Here is a 27,285-nt window from a genome sequence, read left to right as displayed (position 1 = left end):
TTTTTATTTCTAGCGCGCTAGGGCTCAAGCCTCATCCGACGCAGCGGAATCAGACGAGAGCCCCGAACGAAGCAGTATGGCGGTTTATATACAGTCAGCTCTTTGTCTCAGTTACAGCGTACTTGGTGATACCTGATTGGACAGGCAGAATGAGCTCATGCAACGCCTTCCTTATGCTATCGCGTATAGAAATTTTTCCTTATTTGGTTAAGGAATGTTCTTCAAGAAAACAGGAAACATGACTCAGGTCCCCGGCGCTGTTATGCACCTCATTGAGCCGACCAGCCTGCCTAACAGTCATGACATCAGGGCCTGAGAATATGGTGGTGGGTTAGTCCCTAAGTCGTGTCTGACTCTTGGACTCTTGCAAGCCCGTTGACTGTGGCCTGCCCGGCTCCTCTGTCTATGGGATTCTCTAGGGAAGAACACTGGAGTGGGTTGCCATTTCCTTCTTCAGGAGTTCTTCCCAGCCCAGGGATCAAACCCTGGTCTCCTGCATTGCAGGCAGATTCTTTACCAACTGAGCTATGAGGGAAGCCCAAATGAGGAGCTGCAAGGGGAAATCAGTTCCTGAGAATATATAACTATCTGAAGTCTTGTTTCACCAATTTCTCTGGAGCACAACGTGCCTCACTCTCCACGCTGAACTCCCTTCAGGGTGTGTTGAAAGTCAGCAGCCGCAGCAGCACAGGGTTCAGTCGCTGCAGAGGCAGACGATCAGTGCCCTTGTTCAGTCGCTGGCAAATACCCTTGGCAAGGGCTAGTTTGTAGCTGACAATTACAAAACAGATTTGGGTTTTATTTACACTTGTTTTTTTCACTCAGACTCTGGGAGAGTTACATAGTTATCCTAAACCTCAATTTCTCTATCTGCTAAATGGGCATATTTCATAAAGTTGTGAAAATTAAACAAGATAAACTACATAAAGCATGTAGTATGTACATGTACATATAATATGTATTTTGGCCCCATCACTTCATGGCAAATAGAAAGGGAAAAAGTGGACGCAGTGACAGATTATATTTTCTTGGGCTCCAAAATCACTGTGAACAGTGACTGCAGACATGATATTAAAAGACATTTGCTCCTTGGAAGAAGCAAACCTAGGTTTGTCTATGGCAAACCTAGACAGTGTATTAAAAAGCAGAGACATCATTTTGCTGACAAGGATCTATATACAAAGCTATGGTTTTTCTAGTAGTCGTGTACGGGTGTGAGAGTTGGACCATAAAGAAGGCTGAACGCCAAAGAATTGATGCTTTTGAACTGTGGTGCTGGAGAATACTTGAGAGTCCCTTGGACTGCAAGGAGATCCAACCAGTCAATCCTAAAGGAAATCAACCCTGAATATTCACTGAAAGGGCTGATGCTGAAGCTGAAACTTTAATAGTTTGGCCACCTGCTGTGAAGATCTGAACTCATTGGAAAAGCCCCTGAGGCTGGGAAAGACTGAAGGCAAAAGGAGAAGTGGGTCAGAGGATAAGATGTTTAGATAGCATCACCAACTCAGTGAACATGAATTTGAGCAAACTCCGGGAGACAGTAGAGGACAGAGAAGCCTGGCATGCTGCAGTCCGTGGGGTTACAGAGAGTTGAACATGACTTAGCAACTGAACAACAACAGCAATGTATCAGACATAATAAAAACTCAGATTTTATTATTAATAATAGAGTATTTTTGAAGATTACATGACGTCCTATTTTTTGATTAGCAATATTGATGAAATTCAGTAGCTTCAACTCAAAAGTTTCTACCCTTAAATCTTATACATGACAAGACAAATACAAATACTCAAGCTAAATTCCATTCCATTCTGGTTTATAGAGCCTTCCTGGTACTCAGTAAATGTTTGTTGAGTGAGTGAAAGAAAGCATGAATTCTTATTTTGTTTTACATTTAGAGGGACTGGCCCAAAAGCTATGTAAGAAGCAGACTGAAGACTTATACCCAGGTCCCAAAACTTAAATGCATTTCCTAACTAGTGGTTAAAAACCTAATGGTGAAAACATTAACCATAAGATCCGAAGAACTGGAGATCTATATATACCCCCTATACACCTGAGGGATACCCAAGGAAAAATGAGTAACTTCCTGATTTAGCTTACAATTCAGGATTAAATACCATCTCATAAGTTTATTAAATTTTTTTAAAAATAATTTATTTCTCTGGCTGTGTCAGGTCTTAGCTTCAGCATGCTGGAATTTCGATCTTGGTTGTGGCATGCAGGCTTTAGTTCTCTGAGCAGGGATCAAACCTGGGCCCCCTGCACTGTGGCTCAGAGTCTTGGCCACTGGATCACCAGGGAAGTCCCTAAATGGCATCTTAATAGGGAGGGCTTATATAAGCCTCTCAGGGGAGAGTAAATGACTTTTAAGGAAGATAAATGGGCCCTTACGAGAAGAGATGGGAGATATGACAGTTTGTGACAAAGTTTGTCTGATACAACGTGGACTTCGAGCCTCCTTTTTGAAGAGAAATAAGTCTTCTCTGGTTGATGAAACTCCTGGGAAGGGAATCTATGACAATTCATCTAAAGGAGGATCTGTCTTTAGACGGAAGGGGGGGATTCAGAGAAACCCTTTCCCTGCACTTGCTGTTTTTCAAATGACGACCGCTCAAAATACCAAAGTGTCATATTTTGAAGTGGCACATTCTGCTGCCCTTCAGATGTCAGAGTGTGAAGAAGCATGTTGAAACAAAGAGAGGAGGTGGGTGGGGAGCAGATCCTGTGAAATGTGGATTGGGGCACAGGGAGGAAGTGGGAGGGGCTTTGAAGCCCGCAGCACTGGGACCATCAGGTAGGAGTCAGAGGACAGGGAAGGTCTCAGACGCCTGTCTGTTCCCTCCTCTGAGAAGCCTCCTTGGCTCGCCCCCAGACCTGGCTTGAAGCACCTCCTCCGGGACCCCACGGCCCTGCCCTGGCACTTCTCACTTGAGTCATCATCACTGCTTGGCACCTCCTCCTTTGCGTGGAAGCTCCTGGGGATAGAGAGACACTGACTTCCCAGTGCCTCCACCAGGGACTGGCAAAAGAGGAGGCCTGTGTGACGAGCAGAGCGGATCAAGTGGATTTGAAGTGGGGATTCGACATGGTGAAGACAGTGTTTTGTGAAGTGCGGTGGTGGGATTGAGCGGGGTAGAACCCAAGGAAGGGCCACTAGCTAAAGCTGGAACGTGGAGGATACACCCCGGGCCGTGGCAGTGGGACTGGGAAGGCAGAGATGGGGCAGTGAGGAGCAGAGATGCTCCAGGCATGGTGCTGACTCAGGGCAGCCATGGGCGCAGGGAATAGGCATCTCCCATGGACAAAATCCTTCTGGGTCTCCCCCTGATAGGCACCGAGGCCGAGAAAAATCCCATAGCATCACACAGGGTGGAAATTGGCTTTCTGATATTGGGATTTATAATAAGAAATACATCTTTGGTTTTTGTCCTTATTCCTGGCACTGAACACCTAAAACCCTTGACATTTCCTAAGTAGTATAAGAGCGATATACTAAGGTGCATTTTTTTAAAGTTGCATTTTGTTATTCATAACAAGGCCCTTTCAGCCACATCTGAGTTTATGTTAATCAGGTGACTTTTGGGAAGCCCCTACAGATGGGGGCAGGTTGCCAGGGGAACCAACCTTGATTGGAAAGTTGGAACTTTCAACCCTATCCTCCCACTCTGGAGAAGGGGAGAGGGGTTGTAGGTTAAATTAGTCAAGTAGTCGTGTAATGAAGCTTCCATAAGAATTTCTGAGCCGTGAGGTTTGGGAAAGCTTCCTGGTTGGTGACCACCTGCCAGGAGGGTGGCACACCCCAAACTCCACGGGGACAGAAGCTCTTGTGCCCTGGACTTTTCTAGACCTGGCCCCAAGTATCTCTTCATCTGCTTGTTCACTTGAATCTTTTATTTTTAAATATTTACTTACTTGGCTGAGCCAGGACTTCTTTGCCGGAGGCGGGATCTTCTACCTTAGTTGCGGCATGTTAATGTTTAGTTGCTGCGTGTGGGATCCAGTTCCCTGACCAGGGATTGAAGCCAGACACCCTGCATTAGGAGTGTGGCATCTTAGCCACTAGACCACCAGGAAAGTCCCCATTTGTATCTTTTAATATCCTTTGTAATAAACTAGGAATCCATTTTTAAAAAATGAATTCTTTTTTAAAAAAGCATCATTTATTGGACTGCCCCAGGTCTTAGTTACTGCATACGGGATCTTTAGGTGAGACGTACGAATCCTTAGTTGTGGCATAGCGGAATCTAGTTCCCTGACCAGGGATTGAACCTGGGCCGCCTGCTTTGGGAGCCTGGTGTCTTAGCCACAGGACCACCACAGAAGTCCCTAAACTAATCTAGTAAGCAAGCTCTTCACTGAACCGTTCTAGCAAATGGATCAAACCAGAGAAAGGGGTTGTTGGAGCTTCTGATCTATAGCTGGTCTGTCAGAAGCATCTGAACTTGCAACTGGCCTTTGAGCTGGGGGTCAGAGTAGTCTTCAGGGGCTCAGCCCTTAACTTGTGGGATGTGATGCTTTCTCCAGGCAGACAAGTGCCAGATTTGAGTTAAACTGTAGGACACACAGCTTTGCCGGGGAAAGAGAAAACAAGGTCAAAAAGAAAAGCAGCCACGCCCCCTGACCCTCACCTCATCAAGAGGAGGTGAGCCAGGCTGGTGGTAGCTGGTCCTGCTTAATAGTGTGCACTCCAGCCAAAGGGCTTCATGCCATCAGTCTGCCTTTGTACGGAGCTGGCATGGGAAAGCATCCTTGTCGATGAAGGAACACCAGGCTGCTTGGCACCACACGCAATCTAGATTCAGGGAGCCAGCCCATTACAGGAATTGTCTGAGGATGCCGGTAACTGGATACCTCTGGCCTGTGAATATTACCATGTCCCTAACCAGCCAAGGAGGGGAGCACAGAATACTCTGATTAGCCCCCAGTCCAGTGGTCAGCTGAGCTTGGGTGTGGCTCCTGTCACTGGCAGAAGGAAGGACGGGGTTAATTCAAGCCAGTTCCATTGTTCAGGCCAGCCAAGGTCATGTGAAAATAATCTTGTCCGTTACACTACACATCACAACCAGCAGACTCCCCCACCTCACCAGGATTGGATTTGGATTTAGCCTGCACTCAGCCCTTCTCGCACACAGCCTACTAGCTGTGTTACTTAGGTTCCTGGAAATCTTCTTTTTCAGTAGACATGGGAACCCACCTCCCAGAGCCCAGCCCAGTGCTGCCTGTGCCTGGATTCACAACATCCACAGTTCGGAGATGCTGGCCATGCCAGATTCAGCTGGTGGGGTCCTCCTGGGGATTAAACACGAAAATGTTCTCACTCTTGAGGAAGCCCAACGGTCTGCTAGAAATGATTTGGAGAAATTGCTCTCCATAGGGTCAGAGGTCAGGTCAAAGAGGAGTCAAGTCAAAATATGAGAAGGCTGGTGAGCCCAGCTTCCATGCAGCCAGTCATTACAAAAGTGCTGTGATGGAGCAGAAACATTTGAAGAACTGTCTTCTTAGCCAGACTGCAGAAAACCTCAGGCACTGGGCACCAGGAATGACTCCAAGACTGCGAAGGAAGAGTTGGTTGAGTGGAGCTGAGTGGTATGTTCATTTCCATGCTGATTTCAACATGGATGCCCACTCCCGTGTTACCCCGCCCCCAAGCACAGGAGCACACTCACATACTCATAGGCATCCACTGGTGCCTGCTTCATCTGTTGCCAAATCCCACCCTCCTGGTGGAAGGGGATTCTGTGGCTTTCATCTCTTCAGCTACTGACTTTTTCAGAAAAGTCCAATTTCTGCCCATCACTTAATCTTGGTCTTGTGAGGCTGCTCTTCTTTTGATTCATTTATACACTTTGCCAGGGATCTGCCTCTGGTTGGGGGCTCTACAGCCCAGACTGCTTCTTTTTGTTCCTAACACCTGGTGGACTGAACCCCTCATCTTCCCCCATGTTTATACCCCAGTAGTCCAGTGTTCACCTTTCTAATGTGTTTGGCAATTGGTGATCACATCCCATAACCTGGGTTTTGCTGATTTTTTGGTCCTGGACATTTAAAAACCTCCGGCAATCTCGCATAATGCCATTCTCTCTCTCTCTCTCACACACACACACACACACACAATCTGTTCTTCTTAGATTGAACTAAATCAGATTTACAAGTGTCTTTGATCTGGGCCTCTACATCCTTGGTGTGCACAACTGGAGCAGGATATGGTTGTTTTATTTATTTTAATTAACTAATGAATTAATTTTAATGCCATTCAGATGGTTGGGCTTCACTGGTGGCTCAGAGGGTAAAGAATCCTCCTGCAGTGCAGGAGACCTCAGTTCAGTCAGTTCAGTCACTCAGTCGTGTCCAACTCTTTGCGACCCCATGAAACGCAGCACACCAGCCCTTCCTGTCCTCACCAACTCCTGGAGTTTACCCAAACTCATGTCCATCGAGTCAGTGATCCCATCCAGCCATCTCATCCTCTGTTGTCCCCTTCTCCTCCTGCCCCCAATTCTTCCTATCATCAGGGTCTTTTCCAATGAGTCAACTCTTCGCATGAGGTGGCCAAAGTATTGGAGTTTCGGCTTCAGCATCAGTCCTTCCAGTGAACACCCAGGACTGATCTCCTTTAAGATGGATTGGTTGGATCTCCTTGCACTCCAAGGGGCTCTCAAGAGTCTTCTCCAACACCACAGTTCAAAAGCATCAAATTCTTCGGTGCTCAGCTTTCTTCACAGTCTAACTCTCACATCCATACATGACTACATCTATTCCTGGATTGGGAAGATCCCCTGGGGGAGGGCATGGCAACCCACTCCAGTATTCTCGCCTGGAGAATTCCATGGACAGAGGAGCCTGGTGGGCTGCAGTCCATGGGGTTGCAAAGAGTCCAACTCGACTGAGCAACTAGGTGCACGCCCGCACACACACACACAGATGGTTAGGCCATAAAAAGTTGTTCAAACAACGTACCAAGTGATTTGGGCAAAGGAAGGATTTTCTCATTTGGATGGACAGCCAGTGACCTAAAATAAACCTTCTTTATTTTTAAAAAAATAAATTTATTTAATTGGAGGCTAATCACAATATTGTAGTGGTTTTGCCATACATTGACATGAATCGGCCATTGGTGAAGGTAAATTAGCAAACTCATGAAGGTAAGCTCAGGATGGGGGCGGGGTGGCGCTGGTGCAAGGCGGGGCAGGAATTTATACTGACCCTGCACAACTGAGCAGGTGACAGTTTTTCCTTCCGTGGGCAGGCTCCACTGCCTCATCTCATTGGTACCACAGACCAAGGAGTCTAGACCTCTCCGGAGGAGACGAAGCAACAGTTTCAGAAGAACCACAAATCTTGAGAAGCATTTAACTTCCCTTAATACCTACAAAGCCCATCTGCTCCCTGTACCCCCAGAGCACCCCTAAGAATGTTATTTATATTTCTTTTTTGGCATTTTCATCTTGAAAGAATACGGGGTGCCGTGGAAGCCTAGACACAGGCCAAATGACCTTTCCGGGCTGCGCTCCAGGCCTTTCAGGAGAGTCTGGAGACCACGCAGCAGCCGCCACCGCCCACCTTTATTCCAACTTTCCGCCGGGATTGGGTGGGCGGTGCGCTCCGAGGCGCCGCCCACTAGAGGGCACGCTTGCGCGCCTGAGGCGACCGCGGCCATCTTTGATCCCGGCAGTCCGCACGCCTCCCGGAGTTCTCAGAGCGATCGCATGGTTCCCGCCTGCGCGGCAGATAAGGCTATCCCTGCCTCCCCACCTCGCCCCGTGGCTGACCTGTGCTCGAGACCAACGGCCCCGGCCCTTACCCCTCCGGGCTCCACGTGAAACCTCGAGGCAGTGTCCTGATGGCCAGTGCCAGCTCCCCGCCCTTTCTACCCGGTGACTCTGGGCAGGTACCTCAGTTTCCTTATTTGTAAAATGGGAGTTTAACAACCCTCCTCGCCCATAGCTATACCTGCTGATTGTTGGGCACGTATGATAAATTCTCGGGATAAAGCTCCGCAGAGTGTGTTCCATAAAAACTGTCTACGAGCTTTTCCTGCAGGAAATTGCAAGGGGCCTTGTCGCCACCACACTTCAGCCACCACAGCTCGCAAGGGTCCCCTCTCAACGACTGCGGGCAGAACGTGGACTCTTTGAAGACCAAGTCGGAGGGCCCAGGGGATTGGCAAGATGCCGTCGGGGAAGTGAAAGAGAAGCCCGAGTCCTTTAGAACTTGCTTGTGACCACTTTTGGAAAGGTGTCAGAAAACAGACCAGGGTGCCCGGGACTGGAAAGACTTCCTCGGTTTGGGAACATTTAAACGCCTCCGTGCTTGTTATTTTTATCACCCCTGGCTGCCTCCCCATAGGGACTCCCATGCAGCAGAGAACTCCTAGAATGAAAAGTCTTGTGTGTGTGCGAGCTGTGGGGGACAGGCCGAAGAGGGAGCCGCGATGCTGCGTCCCAGGTGGAGCCAAGCGTGGGTGGTGGTCCCCGGAAGGGAGAGTTCAGACGAGGCCTGTGGGGGTCCCCAGGCAAGGGCAGCTGCTCCACCAGCTCTGCAGCCAGAGCCTAGTAGTTTGGGGACCCCTGACTTCTTGTGGGAATGGGAAACTCGCCTGGAACCCCAAGAAATGAGGAAAGTTCCTGGAGAAGGGGGTAGCGAGTGGGAAGGGGCCAAGGCCTTCTAGAGGGCTGGAGAAACACACCCAGCCCTCCACAGGGTTTTGGGGGTTCCAGAGGAGACCCGTCAGTAAAAACCAGGTGAAAGTCACTCATGCCCAGGTTCCCCCAGTCAGCCTGATGAAGAGGGGGTAGTGGAGAAGACAAAAGGGATCAAGTCTGAGTAGGGGTTGCAGTTTATTTTCAGACACACTCAGAGGGTGGGAGGTGGCCAGGCAGCTCCCTCTGCATCCCCTCCCTGCATTTGGTTTAATCAAGAACTTTCCCCTGACCTCTGAATCCCTCAGCTGTGCAAGATAGACAAGGCACTTGACCCCACCATCAGGAGGGGCTCAGGCAGGTGTGGGGTGCGGAGGGTAGAGGTTGGGGGTGGGGTTCAAGTATTCTCAGTTCCCCTGTGCATACCCCCGGATTACACTGTGCCCAGGCCAGAAGGGAGGGCCCCAGCCCTGGGGTTCCTAGTGGTGTTTCTAGCCCTTCTCTCACTCAGAAACTTCAAGATGCTCTCCCTACCCCTCCTTTCCCTGACAATGACAAGCCGCAGTCCTAAACCCTGTAGTCCAGGTGAGGTAGGGGCTGGGGCAGTGTGCTCAGCCGAGACCCCTCCCTTCCTTACCTGGAGTGGGGGTGTGTGGCGAGCTGCGCTTGTAGTGACGAGTGGGAGCAAGTGGTAACGTGGGGGGACAGAGGCCCTCAGGAGCTCTGGCCTGCACCCCACTCCACCCCACCCTGAATCCCTGAGAGTCCACCTGCAAAGTCAGTATGGGCCGGCCGGGGGTGGGGAAGAGGGTAGCAGGGACTGGGCGGGAGCCGAGCAGCACCTTGTCCCCTGCCCCACCACCCCAGTCCTGTTCCCAGGGAATGTGGTGCTTAGGAAGGGCCAGGACTGGGCTCCAGGCCCAGCTTTCAAGCTCAACCTCCCAGAACTGCTGAATTCTGGGGAAGGGTAGAGCTACTAACCCCCACATCCCAGACGTCCTGGCTTTGGGCAGAGTGGTGGGAAGGAGGAGTGCCCTCCTAAGGGTATTATAAAAAGCTAAAATCGTTAACGGCGACTTGGGAGAAGTGGTTTCCAGCCTCTTGCTTCCCCAAGTTATCAGTCTCCCCAGCACCGAGCAGACAGGGCTGAGGGGGTCCCAGAGAGCTAAGGGAGAGGCCACCGCCCCCCTCTGAGAGGGGGCCCGTTAGCACCATGCAATGTTAGAGTACCCAACAGTCTGATGGATGCCCCTGGGCAGGGGCCCTCCAAAGCTGGAGTGCCCACTTACTAAAGCTTCTGTGCTCTTAATGGGGGGCAGAGGGACACCCCTGCTGGAGAGGAGGTGAGGGGACAAGCCGGGGCCAAAGTCCACACAGGGGTCTCAGGACCCCAAAGGGCCCCTCCAGGAGTCATGACTTGAAGAATCTTCGTACCACAAACTGGCCCAACAAAACCACAGCCAGAACTATGGCTACGTTCTTGATGGGGGCGTTCCCCAAGTCCAGGGCTGCCACCTGCCAGGAGAGACGGAAGGGTCATGGGCGGAGGGTGCTGGTGGCTCCTGGGGCGTGGGGTGGGGCTGGGAGGGGCGGCTCCAGCAGCAGGGAGGGTTGACGGATGCTCAGGCACTCACCCAGCCACCCCTCTGCGCGATCCACCGGGCGATGGAGCGACGCAGCATGAAGTCGGCCACAAAGCGGGTCACCTGGCCCAGGAAGCCGGTCAGGCCACGCTGGTAGACGTGGAGGGCCAGGCGGTAGCCGAAGCCCAGCAGAGCCACCACGCGGCCCCAGTTGATGCCGCTCTCAAACAGGCTGCAGGCAGGGGAGACACCGTTGCTGGAGACCCCTGGGGGGCTCTTTGACTTCCTTCCCGCTCCCATCCCTTTGGACTGCCCCACCCCTAGCCCCTCCCTGCTGGAAAGCAGAAATGGCTTAGCTGTGAACTGGTGGGGCAGAGGCTGCCCCAGCCTGGCCTTGATCTGGGAAGAGCCCGCGTCCCTGTGAAAGGAGAAAGCTTGGAGGGCAGATGAGTGGGGCGCTGCTGTTGGGGTACAAAGGCAGAGCATGGAGGGCAGAGCAGGCGGGTGGAGGCAGCGGGGAGATTACCTGTGGGCGCTGCTGCTGGCCTGGCAGCCCGGGACGGCAGAGAGAAAAGGACAGAAGAGGAGGTTAGGACAGTCTTGGAATCACAGAGGAGTGGGCAGTGGCCTCTAAGGACACAGGCAGGGTGTTCAGCTCTGAGCACTGATTCCATCTCCTGCTCCTGCCTTCACCCTCAGCCTCAAATCTACCTCGAGACTGACTCCCTTAATCCAGATGGTGACAACGGCTAACACCTTTAAGAGTGCATGCAATCCTAAGCATATTTGCCCTAGTTTATGGACCAGGAAACTGAAGGCTAGGATGTGTCACGAAGCCAGTAAATGGCGAAGCTAGGATTGGCCCAGGCTGCTGGTCTCTTGAGGCCAGATCTCAGCATCAGGAAGTCATTTTCAGGACCTGGTAGGCTGAAGCCAGGTCCAACAATCATCTTTGGTGTGAAATGTGGCTCCAAATCAGAATGACAGCTGTGTCCCAGCAGTGCTGGGGACGTCTGGGAACAACCCCACTGCGAGCCCCCCGCCCCACACACAGTCCTGATCTTCCAGTTCATGTTGGTGTCAGGGCTCATGAAGGCTGTGCCCTTGTGTACAAAGATGAGGAGCCTGGGCTTAGGAAGAGAAAGACAGGGGCCCAAGGCCACGCGTGAGTTAACAGCAGAGGCAGGGACAGAAAACACATCTCCCAACACCAGCAGAGAAGCTGTCTCCCGTTTCACGGGGAGGGCCTGGCGCGGTGGGGACAGCGCCATGGAGGGGCGGTGGCCGGGGCTACCTGGACGCGATCTTGGTGAAGTACTCGTAGGCGTTGTCTGCCGTCGGCTGCAGGTGCTGCAGCATGGCCTGGAACTCTGTGTCGTAGCGCCGGTTGATGTCATCCCCGATGACGGCGAGCTGGCGGCCCACCTGCCCCATGGTGCTGGAGGATCAGGAGGCGGCCAGTGAGTTGGGGCTCGGGCTGGCAGCAAAGCGCTCCTGCCCGAGATGCCCTGGCCTCAGGCACCCCTCCTGGGAAGTCCTGACTGTGCTCAGACATGAGGGCTGGGCCCGGCCACAAGGGGCAGGCTGTGCTGAAAAGGGTGCCGGTTCTGGGATGGGAGCGGTGACCCGAATGCAAAAGGGCAGCAGCGGAAGAAGCCCCCAGGCTTGCTCAGCTGCCAGGACCAGCACAGTGACCCTGCGTGAGTCTCTGCTTCTCACAGCACGTCTAGGAGGCCGCAGCTCACCTGGTAGGCTCTGGGTGCAAGGTGACCATCTCTGGGTCAGTAGGCGCAGCCGCCCCCTCGGCCTCCTGCTCCTGCTGATGGCGGTAAAAGACGTAGCTGCGGAAGACCTCCTCGGTATCCCGGGCTACCTGCTCCTCTGGGGACCAAAGCCGGGAGTCAGGGAGGAAGTGCTCTGGGGAGGAGGGTTCCCTCTGCTGGGGGACACACCTGTCCCTCCTCTAGCCCTCGGGTGACACCTAGGGCTGACTCTGAGTAGAGCTGTCTTCTCACAGCAGCCTCGTGGAGGCGACCACCCTGCTTACAGATGGGGAAACTGAGGCACGGTGTTTGCGTAACCTGCGCGAGGTCACGCAGCTGGAGTGAACAGCGTGGCCAGGACAGATTCCCGGGTGTCTGGCTCTCTGGCTTTTCGTGTCTAAGGCACCCGGCCGTACGGCTTGGCTTAGGGAACGTGGGAAACACAGTTTGAAATTGCAGCCCAGGAAAGTCACATTGGGACATGGTGAGTGGCCTGAGACGGAACCCAAAGTCCAGGAAGCAGCCTGTGCTGGGTGGCAGAGCTGCCAGCCTTCCAGGTGGTCCCCTTGGATGAGGGCACTCTCTTCCTTCCTCCCCAGAGTCTAACAGCCTGTCTCCCCGTTGAGCAGCCCTGATCAGGTGATAAGCCACCTCACTTCCTTATTTCTCCAGCCTGGGATAAGACAGCCGCGCCCCATGCCTTCCCTTCTGCTCACCCATCCCGCCCGGCTGCCCGGGGAGGGCAGGGTGTCCTCCGCGGGCTCACCGCCCCCTCCCTTGGCCTCCACGTGTCCTTCCCTGCGCTGCTCTTGGGGCTCGGTCTTGCCTGCACCTCAGCTGCTGAGCCAGTGGGCTGCCCGCACTGGGTGGGGAGGTGCTCTCTCCTTTGCGCAAGGCGGGTAAACTAAGGTGGGCCCCTGGGGCTGTCCAGGTCTGCTCTCGCCAACCCCCCAGCTGGCCCCGGTGGTCATGAGGTGGGTGAGGGGGCAGACAGACCCTTACCCGATGTGGAGGAGGGGTCAGGCTCATCGCAGCCCTGCCCGGGGGGACCTGGACCTTGTCCCGAAGCCATTCCTCAGGTCCTGGGGAGAAAAGCAGCTTCAGACTGTCGGGGGCAGATGGGAAAGCAGAGATGGGGCCAGGGGCTCTGGCGGCCCATGGAGGCGGGGAGGGCCCCCTCCCGAAAGACCCACTGACCCAGGAACTTATCACTTCACTGGCGGCTCTTCAAGAAAGACTGGGGCTGAGAAAGGCCAGGCAGCCAAGACTGCCCCCGCCGGGGACCAGCGCAGGCCCCGGGGTGGGGAGGCCACAGTGGTGCCCAAGCGGCTGCCTAGTCACGTCTTACCCCGTTCCTGGGCTGGGGAGGTGAGTTTCAGAGGCGGAGTTTCCTTCCGCTGCCGCTGGGGCCCTCTGCACCCTATCCGGTCCACATCCACCACAGACTCGGTACCTTCCAGCCAGTGACCGGTGAAGGCCGTCCCCGAAGGCCCCACTTCCCCCCGGCTAGTCAGAGCACACCTGTTTTCCTACTCGGGCCTGTTAGCCGCACACATCCCGAGAGCCTGTGGTGTCCTCCTCACACATGCGGGAGGAGGTGTGGGACGCGGGGGTAGCATGGCAGGGCAGGCACCATCATGCCCACTGCACAGGTGGGAAAACTGAGGCTCAGGGAACGCCCCAGGCCACAGGGCTGGTCAAGCCGTCAGGGTGACTGAATTTCCACACCCGTCCATGCTCTCCTCAGCGCTCATGTCAGGCTTGCTTCCCAGTTGCCGGCGGCGGTCTCTGCCCTTGCCCCACCTGCCTAGCAGGCGGCTGAGGAAACCACGTGCACCCCTCGCCCTCCTGTCTCCGGCCCCCGTTTTCTTCCTTTGCTGGGTTCTGGCCACAACCCCTGGCGGCTCAGTGAGCCCTGGGCAGAGCGAGTATTTCCTGGACGTAAGCTGTTTCACTTTCAGTTTGCACCCTCTTCATTTCCCCGCACCCCAAAGCTGCCTCCATCACCCACGCGGAAGCCCCTCTCCTCCCCCTCGGGAGGGCCCAGCCTGGGCCCCAACACACGCCCGGAGGGCCTGTGTTCCGCCTCCTTCCTGGGAGGGCCTGTATACCCCACCTCTCCCAGGCCTGGGGCCATTTTCCAAAGGGCCTCAGGAGAAGGGTGGGGAGGGCCCACCTGTGCGCCCCACCCCTTCCCTGTCGAGGAGGCAGGGACAAGGAGAAGGGACTGGCCCCTCCTGCAGCCCGCGGTCCCCCGCCTGCTTAAGACAGACCTTAGCCTGGCACCCCGCATCCTAGAAGCTGCTTCCCAAACAAGGCGCCTTTCTCCTTCCCTTGGTACCCAAACGCGGTGCCCCCCAGGACATCAGGGCTGAAGGATGCTAACTGCACCTCGACTCCTCTCCCACTACCCCTGGGGCTCACGGCTGGAGATGAGGTGGAGCCTTGGAACCCGCCCCAGAGCCAGAGGCCTGAGCTGACCTGGGACTTCCTCTGCCCCCATCCAAGTGGCCTGACTTCCTGGTGGGGAGAGTCCGCTGTGCCCACCTTTTGGGTTTGCCAGGCCCAGGATGCTCCTGGAGTTGGGGGGGGAGGGGGCAGATCCTGACCTGGTCTTAGGACTCCTGGGGCAGCAGGAAGCACTGTGAACGGTCTCCTGCTGCCCTTGACCTTGACTCTGACCTCCACTCCCATCCCCCAGACTGCTAAAGAACCTGGCTCTTTGGCACGCGATTCTCGGGCAGCCAGGGCCAGGGCAAGAGGGGACGCCGCCTCAGGGGGAGCCTGAGGGAGCCCCGGCTGGATCGGCCCACCATCGAGGGTTGGTGGAGCCGCCCAGGCAAGCTTCGCAGTGGCGTCCCCCTCCCCAGCGGGCTCCCCAGGGGCTCCCTGCCTCACCCTGGGCCTGGGGCTGCCCAGGGAGGGGGGCATGGGCAAGACTCTCCCGGCTTACCTCCCCAGACCCTGGCCCAGGCCTGGGATGGCCCAGCGGGGTGGAGGCCAGAGATCCTGAGGGGTCAGGGGCTGCTCCCAGGGTTGCGTCCCCACGCCTGGCTTCCAGGAAGGGGAGTCAGTGGATCCCTGATGTCTGGAGTGCAGCCTCTGCCGGTCCCAGCGCGGCCCTGGGGGACCCACGGGGCTGCGGCGATCATAGAGGCGCCGGCGGCTCCCGGCTCCCATCAGCTCCCTCTAGAGGAAGTCGCTCGGTGGCCGCCGGATGCGAAGCCGCAGCCCGTGGCCTGAGGCGGGTCTGGGCTCTGCAAGAGAAAGTGGCTTCCCTCCTCCTCCCCCACGGCTTTTCCCCCACCCTGGTTCCCAGCCCTAATTCTTGATCTGTCCCCTGCTCCCTTCCATCAGTGCCAGCAAAACAGCCAGGGTGGGGCAGTTCCTTGAGCCCCACTCTGTGCCAGGGACTTTAAAAGCCCTTTGGATGGACTTCCTTGGTGGTCCAGTGGCTAAGACTCTGTCCTCCCAACACAGGGAGGTCTGGGTTCGATCCCTGGTCAGGGAACTAGAGCCCACACGTAGCGACTAAGAGTTCACTTGCTGCAACTCAGACACAGTGCAGATAAATTAAAAATATTTAAAAAAATAAGCGCACTTTGGAACAACCCTGGGAAGTTGGTGCAGTGGGCCACACCCATCTTTCAGGGGATCAAACTGAGACTCAGCTGGTTTAAGGAACCTCTCCCAAGGTCACTGAGATGGGTTTATAATCAGGTCTCCAGGAATAATACTAAATTGAGATTCAGCGTGCACACCAGGCACCTACCTTGGTTGTTTCCATAGAGGAAATGTGACGTCCCCCTGAATCTGCCGGGCAGGTACGCAGAAAGGGGGGCACAGTGGGCCCGTGCCAGCTGGACGCTGAGAAGGGAGGGAAGGGGGAGGGCAGCCGCCGGGGAATGAGTTGCTTCCCAAGGACAGCAACGGCTGCAGGGGAAGGACAGGCAGGGAGGAGAGAGCCCTGGGCCACCACCCCATCCTCAGAGCTGGGGTTCCTCTGGACTCCTCTGCCTGCCCCCCCACTGTCTCCTGGGGCCTCCCCAAACCCTCAAGCCCTCCCACCCCAGCTGGCTCCCTAGGCCTTGTCAAACCCCTGCCCTCTCTGCGCCCAGCGAATCCCCTCTCCCCTCTTCTGCCTTCTAGAACTCCTGGAAGTTTCCAACTGGAGGTTTTCAATCCTCCTTCTGTTCTTAAGCAGTTGGTCCTGCGGTGGCTGCTGCGGCCCCTCCCTCTGAGTCAGGGACCCTCTCAGGATGGAGGCCCCTGCTTCAAGCCCTCGACCCCGAATTTTGGGCCGCTCCTCCATGTTCTGCTTTTTCTGGAGCTTGGTAGGAAGCAAGTGCAGCCCGAAGAGCTCAGACAAGGCCTTGCGGAGGGGCTGGTCGTGGCCCCTGAGGGGGCAGGACGCTGTCCCCTTGATGACCGACCGTCAGGGACAAGCTGGGAGGAGGGAGTCCAGGCCTCCCGCCACGCTGCCCTTCGCCCGCCCTGGGGGCCTGCCGCGGCCCAGCCCCTCGGGGCTGGAGATGGGGGACCCGGGGGCCCAGACCTGCCCCCCCGTGGAGGTCCTGAAGGTCATGGCTCAGGGCGTAGAGGTGAAGCCAGTCCTGCCCAGAGGAAGCCAGGAGGTGCTGGGCCACTTGTCTGAGCTGGAGGAGAGGGAAGAGGCGGCCACAGGGGAGGCCTCAGGGAATACAGGGACCTCAGAAAGGTGAGGGGCTGGGCCGAGGATGGAGGAGCTGGGGGAAGCCAGGGTGTCAGGACGGAGGGGGACGTGGGCCTGAGCTTTGAGGACCTGAACTGGGGAGGGATCAGAGGCTTCCCTGGTAGCTCAGCTGCTAAAGAACCCACCTGCAAGGCAGGAGACCCCAGTCTGATTCCTGGGTCCGGAAAGATCCGCTGGAGAAGGGATAGGTTACCCACTCCAGTATTCTTGGGCTTCCCTGGTGGCTCAGCCGGTAAAGAATCCACCTGCAGTGTGGGAGACCTGGGTTAGATCCCTGTGTTGGGAAGATCCCCTGGAGAAGGGAACGGCTACCCACTCCGGTATTCTGGCCTGGAGAATTCCATAGACTGTAAAGTCCATGGGGTTGTAAAGAGTCGGACACAACTGAGCGACTTTCACTATCAGGAATGGACTCCTTGGGTGGGCAGAGGACTGGGTGGGCATGGTCGTTCACATCAAGGGTGGAGAGGAACCTAGAGAGGCAGAGGGAGGCAGAGACAGGGCTCCTCCTCAAGTGAGGGGTAGTGCATAGGGGCACCAAAAGGCCAAGGGCACAGACCAGGGACTAGGAAGGGTGCATATGGGGTGAGCTGGGCCTCCCATCACTTCCCAGCTCCTTGCTGGGCCCCTCCCCTCCTCACACCCCTCACCCTACTTTTGAGGGGATCATCCCCCTCTGTGATGCAGACCCCAGAGGGCAGAGCAGGGAGTAATGGTGAGCAGGGGGGTGGAGGAGCTGAGCAGAGCCTCGGCAGGGGTTTGGGACCTTCACCACCTCTCGGGCCCCACCTGCCGCCCCCATCTGACTGTGCTCTGGGGTCAGGGGCCACTTTGCCCAGGCCTCGGTGGTGGAGCCAGGATGTGCGCGGAGGGCCGTGGGGCCACTGGAGTTCAGCCCCGAGGCCTTCACCAGGGAAGAGGAATGTCTGCTCGATGGTGAGTGCCGTGGCCACAGGCCCCAGGGGACGGCCAGGGCATCGGGCCCGGGGTGGGTGGGAGGGCAGGGGACGAAGGGCAGTCTGAGCGGAGCTGGATCCCAGCTCCACTCGGGGCAGGCGGTGTGAGGGCGGCAAGTTACTCAGCCTTTGTGCATCTCAGTTTCATCATCTGTAGAATGGGAGCATGATAGCATCTCTGTCAGAGGGCATTAGCAAGGATTAAGTGAGACGATCTCTCCACCTTTTGCTGTGGGCTCCCAGTGACCACTGCCCTCCACAGGTGACCCAAGACTGGCCTCCTCCAAGGTGGGGGCAGCTCCCTGGAACTGCCTCCTCGGCTTGTACAAGCGGCTCCAGAAAGGGGCCATGGCCAAGGTCCGTGGGGCCCCGGCCGGAGGCGGACGGAGGCGAGGCGGGGCCCGGGAGAGCGCGCCCGGCTCACCCGCTCCTGCTTTCTGCTCGGGGGCCGGGCTCAGCTGCCCCCTCACCTGCGGGGTGGCTGTCCAGCCTCAGTTCCCTCTCAAGGAAGGCCTGCCCCGAGAAGAGCCAGGCGAGGAAGAGGAGGCGGCAGCGGAGGAAGACAGCGCCCTCAAGCTCTGCGTCCCGGGCATCGTCACCCTCCAGTCCCCGCTGCATAAGGCCTGCAGGTCAACGGACACAGTAGGTGGGTGTGCCGCCCGTACCCCCCCACCCCGCCCCCAGCCCCGCTTTGATGGAGCCGCTCTCGGATGCGACACCAGTTAAGACCACCAGGGGGAACCACAGGACCTAAAATGATCGCCCAGGCCGGCTGACCCGCGGGCGCCGGTCCGCAGAAGGAGCTGGGTGTGCGCCTGGGAGGCGGCTTACGACCGGGACCGTGGCTCCTCGAGCAGCACCCTTTCCCAGCCCAGGATTCTAACTCCTTCAGTGGCGCCCCCCTGCACCCCCAGTTTTCCCGTCAGGTGTGCACTTGCTGTGACGGTGCCCAGGGGACCCCCCTCTCCCATTGCAGCCGCCTCACTACACTGGCGGGGCGAGCAGACGGTAATGAATGACAGCCTCCAGTAAAGTCTCCGTTGATATTTTCCTTACCACGGGCCAAACCCTCTCCTAAGCACTTTTCATGAAATACTGCATTCTGACTCGGGTCGGTCCTGTTATACCGTCTCCGCTTCCCTGTGAGATCACTGGGGCCCAGAGGGGTTAAGTAATTTGTCCACGATCACCTCACTGGTCAGTGGCAGAGCTGGGGCTTGAACCCCCGTGGTTTGGGTTACTCCGGAGTGGAACGCTGGAGTTGATGGCTGGAAGAGGCGGGGCAGGGTGGAGCAGATGTCTGCCCCTGGAATGAACACTGTCCCCCGAGAGGCAGGTAAAGAGGTTCACACTCAGGGTGGGAGCAGGGAGCCCAGTGAGAGTCCTGGGACAGGCTGGGCGGTGGGGAGGTGGAGTCTGGCGGGCTCTAGGGGCCCGACTGGGGGTGACCAGGGGCCACGCAGGGCAGGGAGGGGTTTGGAGAGCTGGGGCCACTTCGTCTTCCTCAGATCCCCAGCAGGCTGCAGCTGCCCCCTCCTGCCTGTCCCATGCCCTTCTCTCTCTCTGGCTCTCAGGTTTTGTGGAGGCGGAGCTAAAGAAGCTTCTGGTCTTTGGCGGGAGTCCCGCCTCTGGAAGATGGGAGGCTACGACGGCCGGGAGCTGCTGACCCAGCCAGAGATCACCCTGGAGGAGGCGGGTGTCATGGATGGCCAGGTACACCCACCCACCCACCACCCCGCCCCGCCTGCGGGCGCTGGGAGTCTGGGGCTGGAGAACTCCCCTCTCTGTAGACTGCGGGCCCAGGCCCCAGCCACCCCCGCACCCTGCTGGGCAGGAAGGGCGCAAGTCCTTCTCCATGGTGGTCTCTCCGAGAGCAGGACCCCGACCTCCTAAGCACACGCTTCTCCATCTGGCTGGTTCTCACTTAGCCCAGGGCCCGTTGCTAAGGCGTCACTGCTGCGCACTTGGTGTGTGGTTCCGGGCAAGTCCCTCCCCCTCCCTGGAACTCAGTTTCCTCATCTCCAAGAGGAAGGAGTCTGTCTCCCATTCACATCCACACCTCCTCCCACAAACACACACAGGCGGCAAGAGGAGTTGCCAGGGGTGACAATGGGGACCACCCCCAGCCCACCCTCTTTGACATTGGCCTTAAAGGTTAGGCCTGTCCAGGCTTCTGGGAGTGCACACTGACAGATCTGTTGATGACAAAAATGTGTCGATTTCCTTTCTGGGTTAATTTCCATTCATTCATCAGCTCACCCTTTCCTTCAGTGGACATCTGCCCCCTGCAGACTGTGCAGTTCACAAAAGGAAGGAGCAAAGTCTGTAGTCGGAGTCTCTGCTGCGGCCTGACTTGCTCTGTGACTTTGAATATGGGCTTTGGTGTTTTCACCTGGAAAGGGGGCCACTGGAAGATGAGATGAACTGAAGAGTGTGTGGCAGTCAACTGCAAAGGGCACTCCAGTGTCAGGGATTATGACTCACCCCTCGAGGGTCATGAACACCAGGAACCCTTGCCTACCCCTCGTCCTGAGCCTTAGGCCATGCCACAGGTGCCCCTGGGTGCTCTGGGGAGCCTCACCCTACATCACACAAGTCCTGGCTCTGGTAGGGCTCCTGCTTTTTTGCCTTTTCCTGCTGAAGGGACCTCTCCTCCCCTGCGCCCTCCAGGGCCGCCCCCTGAGCTGGCCTGCCCTGTCCCGGGGGGCGCAGTCCTACGGTGGCCTGAGCACACCGCGGGCCATCAGGGGGTTTCTGGATGGTGGCTCGGGCCGGCGCCTCACTGGGGGCTGGGCAGCCTGCTGGGGGCGTGTCGAGGGGCCTGTCCTCATCACCACCCCCCTCTCTTTGTCTGCCCTCAGGGACACCAGGCTGAGGGGAAAAGGAAGCCGAGCCCCAGCCTTTGGGGAATGCTGGGGCCCTGGGGGAGGGGCGCCGAGGCCGCAGAAGCAGCGCCCTGGGCTGGAGGGAGGGGTGCCGAGGCCCCTCGGCGTCGTGTCCAGGACAGAGGTGAGGGAGGGTTCGGGCCACCCGGGGCTGCTCCCCACCAGGCCGCAGGGAGGTTGGGCCCCTGGGGGCGGCTTCAGAAATGTGGCCTTGGGGTGCTCGTCTCTGGAGGCGCAGGTGGGACGTTCTGGGGGCGCCGAGCAGGGAGAGGAGAGCTCAGAGATGCCAAGGCCTCTGCATTCACCCACTTGCGACCCCCAGCACCTGCTTCTGGAGGAGATGGACGAGATGGGAAACTGGCCTCCAGAGTGAAGCCAGTGCCGCCCGGGGTCCCTGCAGGCGCAGAGGGATGGAGCCCCGCTTCTCAGGGCACCTCCAGGAGCCCCTGGGGCCAAGGAGTCTCAAGATAACCTGTGTCTGCACATCTGCAGGGTGGGCCTGCCTGGCAGACTGCTCCCACTCGTCAAAGTCAGGCCTGTCACATTACTAATAAAACTCAGTTTGGCATTGGGCTCCTTGGCTGTCTGTCTGCAGAGCCCGCCCCTCGTCCTGCACCGGGAACAAGCCCAGCGTACCGCGGTACCCGGGGTCTGGTCTTGTTCTCGTCGGGCCCCAGAGGCCCAGGCCACCCCAGCTGCAGAGCCCCGGGCCCCATCTGAGCTGGAAGACAGCGAGTCTGGTGCACCTGACCGCGGTGGGGAAGGACCTGGGGCCACAAGGCCTGCAGGCCCTGACCTCCCTTCCTCTTGAGTTCCCAGGCCCAGTGTGGGGCCTCCTGGGAGGATCCGGGAATTCTCCAGCAGGAAGTCCCTGCCCAGCTGGCCCAGGACAAAGCCAGGGAAGCAGACCGTGGGGACGGGCTGGGGGCGGGAGAGGGGCCCCTGGGTAAGTGGAGCTGTGCCACAGGGGTGCGGGGCCAGGCCCCACGCTGCTGCCCTGGTCGGGGCCCACTCTGCCAAGCGGAGTGCTGGGTACCTCTGGGGACCCTGGGTGCAGGGAGGTCCAGATATCTAGAAGAAGACATTCCTCCAGCTCTACTGAATTCCAGAAGCGAAAGTGGGGTTGAGTTACTCGTGGGACGCACACCTTCATCCCTGGCTTCGTGGGCATCCAGTGTGGGGGAGGGCTAGGTGCAGTTTGGACACCAGAAGGTGCTGTTTGCCAGGAGGGCAGGCTGGTTGCCTGTGGGATGCTGGTTCATAGACTCCCGTTGGGGTCCGGGCTCTCAGCCCCCAGCGTTCACGTGAGAGCTCACACCGCCCCAACGCTTATCAACAACACTGCTATTTACAGACACACGTCTGGCCTTCTCCACGGGGCTCCCACTGGATCCAGCCCAAGGCCTGTACAGAGCTAAAGATCAGTGTCAGAACACGGCTGCTGCTTGAGTAATTATTGTGATTGCTAACAGCAGCTGTCAGGTGGGAGTGCAGGGGGGGCCAGTGAGGGGCGGCCAGCAACCCGACCTCCTGCCCTGCCTCGCCCAGCAGCGAAGGTGAGCGCCCTGCCTCCCACCCCCAGCTGGGGCTCAGAGGGGGGCTTAGAGACAAGATGGCTAGTGATTCACAAGTGGGCCGGGGCTTCCCAGGCAGGCTGCCCACCCCCTGGAATCCTTGACTCAGGCCCTGAGCTGGGGCCGGCGGGAGGGGCCATGTGGACTGTCCCCCTGAGTCAGCTGGGAGGTGGCCTTGTGATCGGATGACTCACCTGGGCCCTGATTCCTTCCTCCAGGGTGTTGGCCGGTGGGAAGCGTGGGGCCTTGGAGGGCGGCCTGTGGGCTGCTTGGTGTCTCCCGCATGGACGCAGCCCTCCTCACGGACCCCACGAAGAGGGTGCTTCTCTGCCTTCCCCCTTCCTGGGAGGCCCCCAAACCTGGTGCCAGCCATGCCCAGGCTGGAGGGGGACCCCGAGGTGCAGAGGAGTCCAGACCACCCCCTGCCCCTTCCCCCAGTGTCTTTGGGCAGCAGCAGTGGCCCCTGGGCACAGGCGGGCACCATGGTGGGTCAGGGTAGGCTGGGCCCTGCGGGCAGCTCAGGCTTCTTGGCTGCTCGCCTGAGCCAAGTGGCGCTAAGTTCTTGGGGAGCATCTCAGCCTTGGACCCCTGCTCCCTGCTCCTCTGTTTCCCACTCTGTCAAGTGAGGGTCCTGGCACCGTGTGGTCCACCCAGCTCCCTGGGTTCCTGTGAACCCCAGGGAGGAAGGTCAGTGAGGCTGGGAGCAGAAACGGGGTCTGAGTCAGCGCAGGCTTGAAGGCCTCTCCCCGGCCCTAGATGGTCCTTGGCCAGCTTCTGTGGATGGGCCTGGCTTGACGCTCATGAGCGGGGAAGGCAGGGGTGACAAGCCCCAGGGACCTGCTGTGGGGGAAGGCCTGGGGTGCACGTGCAGGGGGCCAGGCACAGGTCCACCCTGCAAGGGGCTAGGGTCCAGGCAGGTGTGTCTGAAAGGCTTTTGGGGAATGCTGCCGATGCATCTGTGGGTCTGACCCGAGGCCTGGGAGGCACTGAAAGCTGTCTTCCCAGGACTTATGTGGAAGTCCAGTGTTTAGTACACCGCGCTTCCACTGCAGGGGGCACAGGTTTGATCCCTGGTCCGGGGATTAAGACCCAGCCTGCCGTCCCTGGTGTGCAGACAGCGAGGGGAGGGCAGCTGCCCACCACTTGCAGGTTGGGTCCTGTACCAGGGGCTTGGCTCGAGGTGAGGGGCTCTGAAACCCCGAGAGCTGCCTCTTTCTCATATGCACAAAGGGACCAGCCAGGCTGGCAGTGCCCTAGTCAGGTCCACGTCGAGCTGAGCGTCAGAACTTGCAGGCCGCTGCCCAGTGCCGACGTCCGGATCCTTCACCCCTCATCTTCTGCCACCTCTCACTGCTGGTAGCTGCACATGGGCCTCTGTTTCTCTCTCTCTTACTGTATATCTAGGGGGGACAGAGGTGAGAAACAGCCCCTGGATCCATTCTGAGGTCACGTGGGGGGGAGGGTGGGAGCCTTGAACAAGACACTCTGAACCTCCATTTTTTGAGCGATTAGGATTGCTAGCAGGATAAACTGAACAGACACTGGATCCGGGCATGGCAGGTGCTGTGAGGAAGCTGCTGCGCGGCTGTCTCAGAGGGTGGGACAGGGAGGACTCTCTCAGGAGGTCCTATGGACCCAGGGGCCACCAGGAAGGGAGGGCAGGGACGTCAGGGAATGCCCCGGCCGGGAGCAGCAGGGGCAGACGCCCTGAGGCAGGAGCAGGCCTGGGGCGTGTGAGGAACCGGAAGCAGACCTGCGTGGCCAGAGCGGGAGTGAGATCAGAAAGGAAGGAGATCACATCCTTTGTTGATCCGGGTGTTGAGAGTTTATTTTTATTTATCTTAAAAGTTTGTCTTTATCTGTCTGTGGCAGGTCTTAGCTGCAGCAGGCAGGGTCTTTAACTGAAGTTTGCAGCATCTAATTCTCTGACCAGGGATCGAACCCCCGCCCCCTGAATTGGGAGTCTTAGCCACTTCCGCCAGGGAAGTCTCTTGAGGGGTTTAAGCTTATCAGAGCGAGTGCCCAGTGGTTAACATTTTAAACGGCCCCCTTGGCGGCTGCATAGGGACGAGACCGTGGGGGCGAGCGGGGGTGAGGCGGGGGGATGCCGCGCAGGCGGTTGCTGGGGTGGGGGGTGAGTTCCTCGCCGGCGGCTGCTGTGAGGGGGGGCAGCGGGGCGGCGTTGAAATGGGCCGTGAGGAGTACCGGAGGGGCTCCACCACCAGGGGGCGCCGCCGGTCCTCGGCGGTCAGCCGGGCCCTCTCCGCGCGCAATCTCTCAGCCGCACCCCCGCCGCCGCCTCTGGGTGGGCAGAGTCAGCTTCAGGGTGTGCAGTCGGAGGAGGGCCTGCCGGCCACCGTGGGCGACGGCGCCTCAGCAGGGCCTGTGCGCGCTCAGGGCCCGCCAATGCGTCCTGGCCTCGACGGCCCCTCCATCCGAGGGTGCCCCCGCCCGCGAAGGTGCGCTCCTGGGCCAGATGCCCAACGGTGGGTATTTCCATGTCCCCCTCACGACCCAACCCCCGGATCCCCGGGTGGCGGAGGGCTGGGGCTGCCTCTGCTGAAGGCAGTTCGATTTAACCTGTCCAGGGACCAAGCAGAAACGACTGCCTCCCTGTACTCGTGAACTCCACAGTGGGCACGTGGGGTCAGGGCAACCCTGTAATGAAAATCAGAGCAAGGTGTTGCTATAACACAGGTTTGGAAAGCAGAGGAAGGAGCTAGTGATTCCATCGGGGAGGAACCTAGAAGGCCTCAAGGAGGAGGAGGCACCGACTGTGACTTGGGCTTGCAGGAGCAGGAGGGAATTGACAGGTGAAGTAAGGGGAGAGGGCATGCCTGCCAGGGGGACCCGCCGGGGATGCGGGGAGTGTCCAGCCAGCACCGGGGCCCCGCTGTCTGCCTCTCTGACCCAGACAGAACCGCCCTGGTCTCCCCTCTCCCGGGTCTCCCTGTTCAGTCCCCCGGTGTGTGAACTCAGACCTTGGCTGCCTGCCTGCCGCCCGTCTCTCTGTACACGTGCGATCTCGTGCCTTGGCTGGGCCCGGATCACAGCCACTCGTCCCGAGCCCCTCACAGCCCCAGATCATCCCCGCTCCTTCTCACAGCCCTGCCCATCCTATACAGCTCGACTCTGGCACCTCCTCTTCTAGGGCCCTCACAGCTCCCTGGCTACGGAACTAATGGGATCCCTGCGTTTCCCTGCTCCCCCCTCCCCTGGACAGACACATCGTGAAGGCAGGCCCCCCGGGGGCTTTGTCCCCAGGTCTGCGTGCCCAGCACGGTGGCTGGCACAGAGCAGGTTCAGCGCAAGTTACCAGACTGGGCGAGGGAGGGAGGGCAGCGGCACGAGGGCCTCGAGGACAGAGCTGCAGCTGCAGGGGCGGGTTACACAGGGCCACGGTGCCAGCCTCAGCAGCTCGCCATGCATCCTCAGGGCGGTGGGAGCCGTCGAGGGCTATAGAGCGGGGAGCGGCTCTGCTGTGGCGTCTAGGATGAGGCGTGCGGTGGAGGAGACAGGGGCAGGTAGGGGCTGTCACACTTGTAGGGAGGGATGCGGGGTGTGGAGGGGTGCGGGTGTGGAGGGGTGCGGGGTGTGGAGGGGTGCGGGGCCGAGCTGGGACAGAGGCAGGTGGGCGGCCGGGAGACCCTCAGGCACCGCTTCTCACCCGGGGCCATTCCGCCTGCCCAGGGACATTCGACATCCCCCCCCCCCCCCGCCCCGTTTGTGACAGCATGGGGTGGGGCGCTGCCAGCAACTCGTGGTGGAGACCTCCCTAGTGTCAGTGTGTGCTCATCTTTAATGAAGATTATTGGGAAGAGTAAATGGGCTAATACATGTCCACTGTTTCGAAGGGTGGCTGATACGTATTAAGCACTAGGTAACATGAGTTACTGTTGCTTTTTCCTTGTTAGCCACACTGCGGCTTGCAGAGTCTTATTTCCCGGATCAGGTCAGAGATTGAACCTGGGCCCCAGCAGTGAAAAGCGCTGAGTCCTAACCGCTGGACTTCCGGTGAATTCCTGAGCTACTGTTATTTTAAAACATAAATGCTTAAAAAAGACTTTAAAAAAATAAAGAGTTAAAAAGACAGCTAAACAGTTAAATATTAATAATAAATAATTCCTCTGTTGAAAGCCCTACACTGCATCTCCATCGCCCAAGTGAGAGCCAAGTCCTCCCACGGCCGCTTGCCGCCTGGGACCTCTGTCTCCAGCCTCACCCGTCCGCCCTCCTGCTGTCTCTTGTGCTCAGGCCAGGCCGGCCCCTGCTGTTTCCTGCGCTCGCTCAGCCCACTCCCGCCTCAGGGCCTTTGCGCTTGCTGTTCCCGCTGTGTTCCCCGGCTTACATGACTCACTTCTTTACCTACTTGACGTCTTTCCTTTGCTGTCATCTCTCGCCTTCTTAATCACCCCGTGTAAAGAAAAAAACATCTCTGTCCTCCAGCCCACTCCCTCTCTGTGCCCCTCCCCTGCTTCATTTTTCTTCAGAGCACGTCCATCATCTGACACATAGATTTAGTTTGTTTACGTGCTTATGGCCTCTCAGCTGGAACCTGAGCTTCACGAGGGCAGGCACTGTGGCCTGTTTCGTTTGCTGCTCTGTCCCCAGGGTCTAGAGCCTTCCAGGTACCCTTACACATTGCTTAAATGAATGAATGGAGTGCATGCCAAGCCCCTGCAGAACTCAGAGAGGTAGGACGGGAATGGAGAGAAGGCAGGACTGTGAAGGGGAAGGGGGCGCCCAAACGCATTTCTGGAAGGGCCAAGGTCCTGGCACCGCCTGGAGGGTGGAGCCGGCACATCCGCCCTCCCTAGACCTCCCGCCCCAGCCCGCTGGCTGGGACCCTCCCGCTGGCAGTGTGCTGCCCTACCCGCCAGGCCCCGAACACGCCACCCCCAGTCTGGGCGAGTGACCAGGCCTGAACGAAGTGTCCTTTCCCCTTTGATAAGCTGCCTCCTTCCAGGGGCACTCAGGCCAGGATACGTCCTGCTGCTCAGGAAGTGCCTGAGGTCTGGGTGGGCCCCTGGAGTGGGCACTGGCTGCTGCAGCAGCCACCCTGCCCAGAGGCCCAGCAGAGGAGCGAGGGCAGTGGGCGGGGGGACCCCTGCCCACAGCCAGCCCCAGCACGCACCTGCGCCCCGTT

The 27,285-nt window shown here is 58.1% G+C and overlaps 2 protein-coding genes across 4 annotated transcripts; one reads left to right on the top strand and one right to left on the bottom strand.

Annotated features, from left to right (window-relative positions):
* Positions 1 to 8,834: 8,834 nt before the first annotated feature.
* BAK1 (BCL2 antagonist/killer 1) lies at positions 8,835 to 15,140 on the bottom strand. Of its 3 annotated transcripts, none has more exons than XM_052648757.1 (6): positions 14,946 to 15,140; positions 12,995 to 13,074; positions 11,975 to 12,048; positions 11,524 to 11,667; positions 10,281 to 10,461; positions 8,835 to 10,161 (listed from the first exon to the last, which is right to left on the bottom strand). In XM_052648757.1, exons 2-6 carry the CDS (start codon positions 13,019 to 13,021, stop codon positions 10,057 to 10,059), a joined length of 531 nt encoding a protein of 176 aa, XP_052504717.1. In that variant the 5' UTR covers positions 13,022 to 13,074; positions 14,946 to 15,140; the 3' UTR covers positions 8,835 to 10,056. The 3 variants fall into 3 exon arrangements, with proteins under 3 accessions (XP_052504717.1, XP_052504716.1, XP_052504715.1); XM_052648756.1 differs by having other exon boundaries at positions 11,975 to 12,110; positions 12,995 to 13,097; positions 14,946 to 15,138; XM_052648755.1 differs by having other exon boundaries at positions 11,975 to 12,110; positions 14,946 to 15,138.
* A 1,111-nt stretch (positions 15,141 to 16,251) lies between these two features.
* LOC128057000 (gametogenetin-binding protein 1-like) lies at positions 16,252 to 20,938 on the top strand. The gene is given in 7 exon segments (XM_052649843.1): positions 16,252 to 16,709; positions 17,548 to 17,660; positions 17,943 to 18,037; positions 18,176 to 18,326; positions 19,255 to 19,290; positions 19,293 to 19,393; positions 20,888 to 20,938. Coding segments are annotated over 7 exon segments (1,005 nt in total).
* Positions 20,939 to 27,285: the final 6,347 nt, after the last annotated feature.

This window comes from Budorcas taxicolor, chromosome 11 (assembly GCF_023091745.1).
Source record: "Budorcas taxicolor isolate Tak-1 chromosome 11, Takin1.1, whole genome shotgun sequence".
Taxonomy (NCBI): Eukaryota; Metazoa; Chordata; class Mammalia; order Artiodactyla; family Bovidae; genus Budorcas; species Budorcas taxicolor.
Note: the sequence above shows the minus strand (reverse complement) of the source record. Positions and strands in the feature narration are given on the sequence as shown.

Excerpts from the sequence above, each read along its gene's own strand:
- BAK1 (XM_052648756.1), bottom strand. The coding sequence starts at position 13,064 with ATGGCTTCGGGACAAGGTCCAGGTCCCCCCGGGCAGGGCTGCGATGAG. Across the intron at positions 11,668-11,974 it reads TTGCACCCAGAGCCTACCAG|CACCATGGGGCAGGTGGGCC; the intron begins GTGAGCTGCGGC and ends CTGATCCTCCAG. Across the intron at positions 10,462-11,523 it reads TTCACCAAGATCGCGTCCAG|CCTGTTTGAGAGCGGCATCA; the intron begins GTAGCCCCGGCC and ends CCCTGCCTGCAG.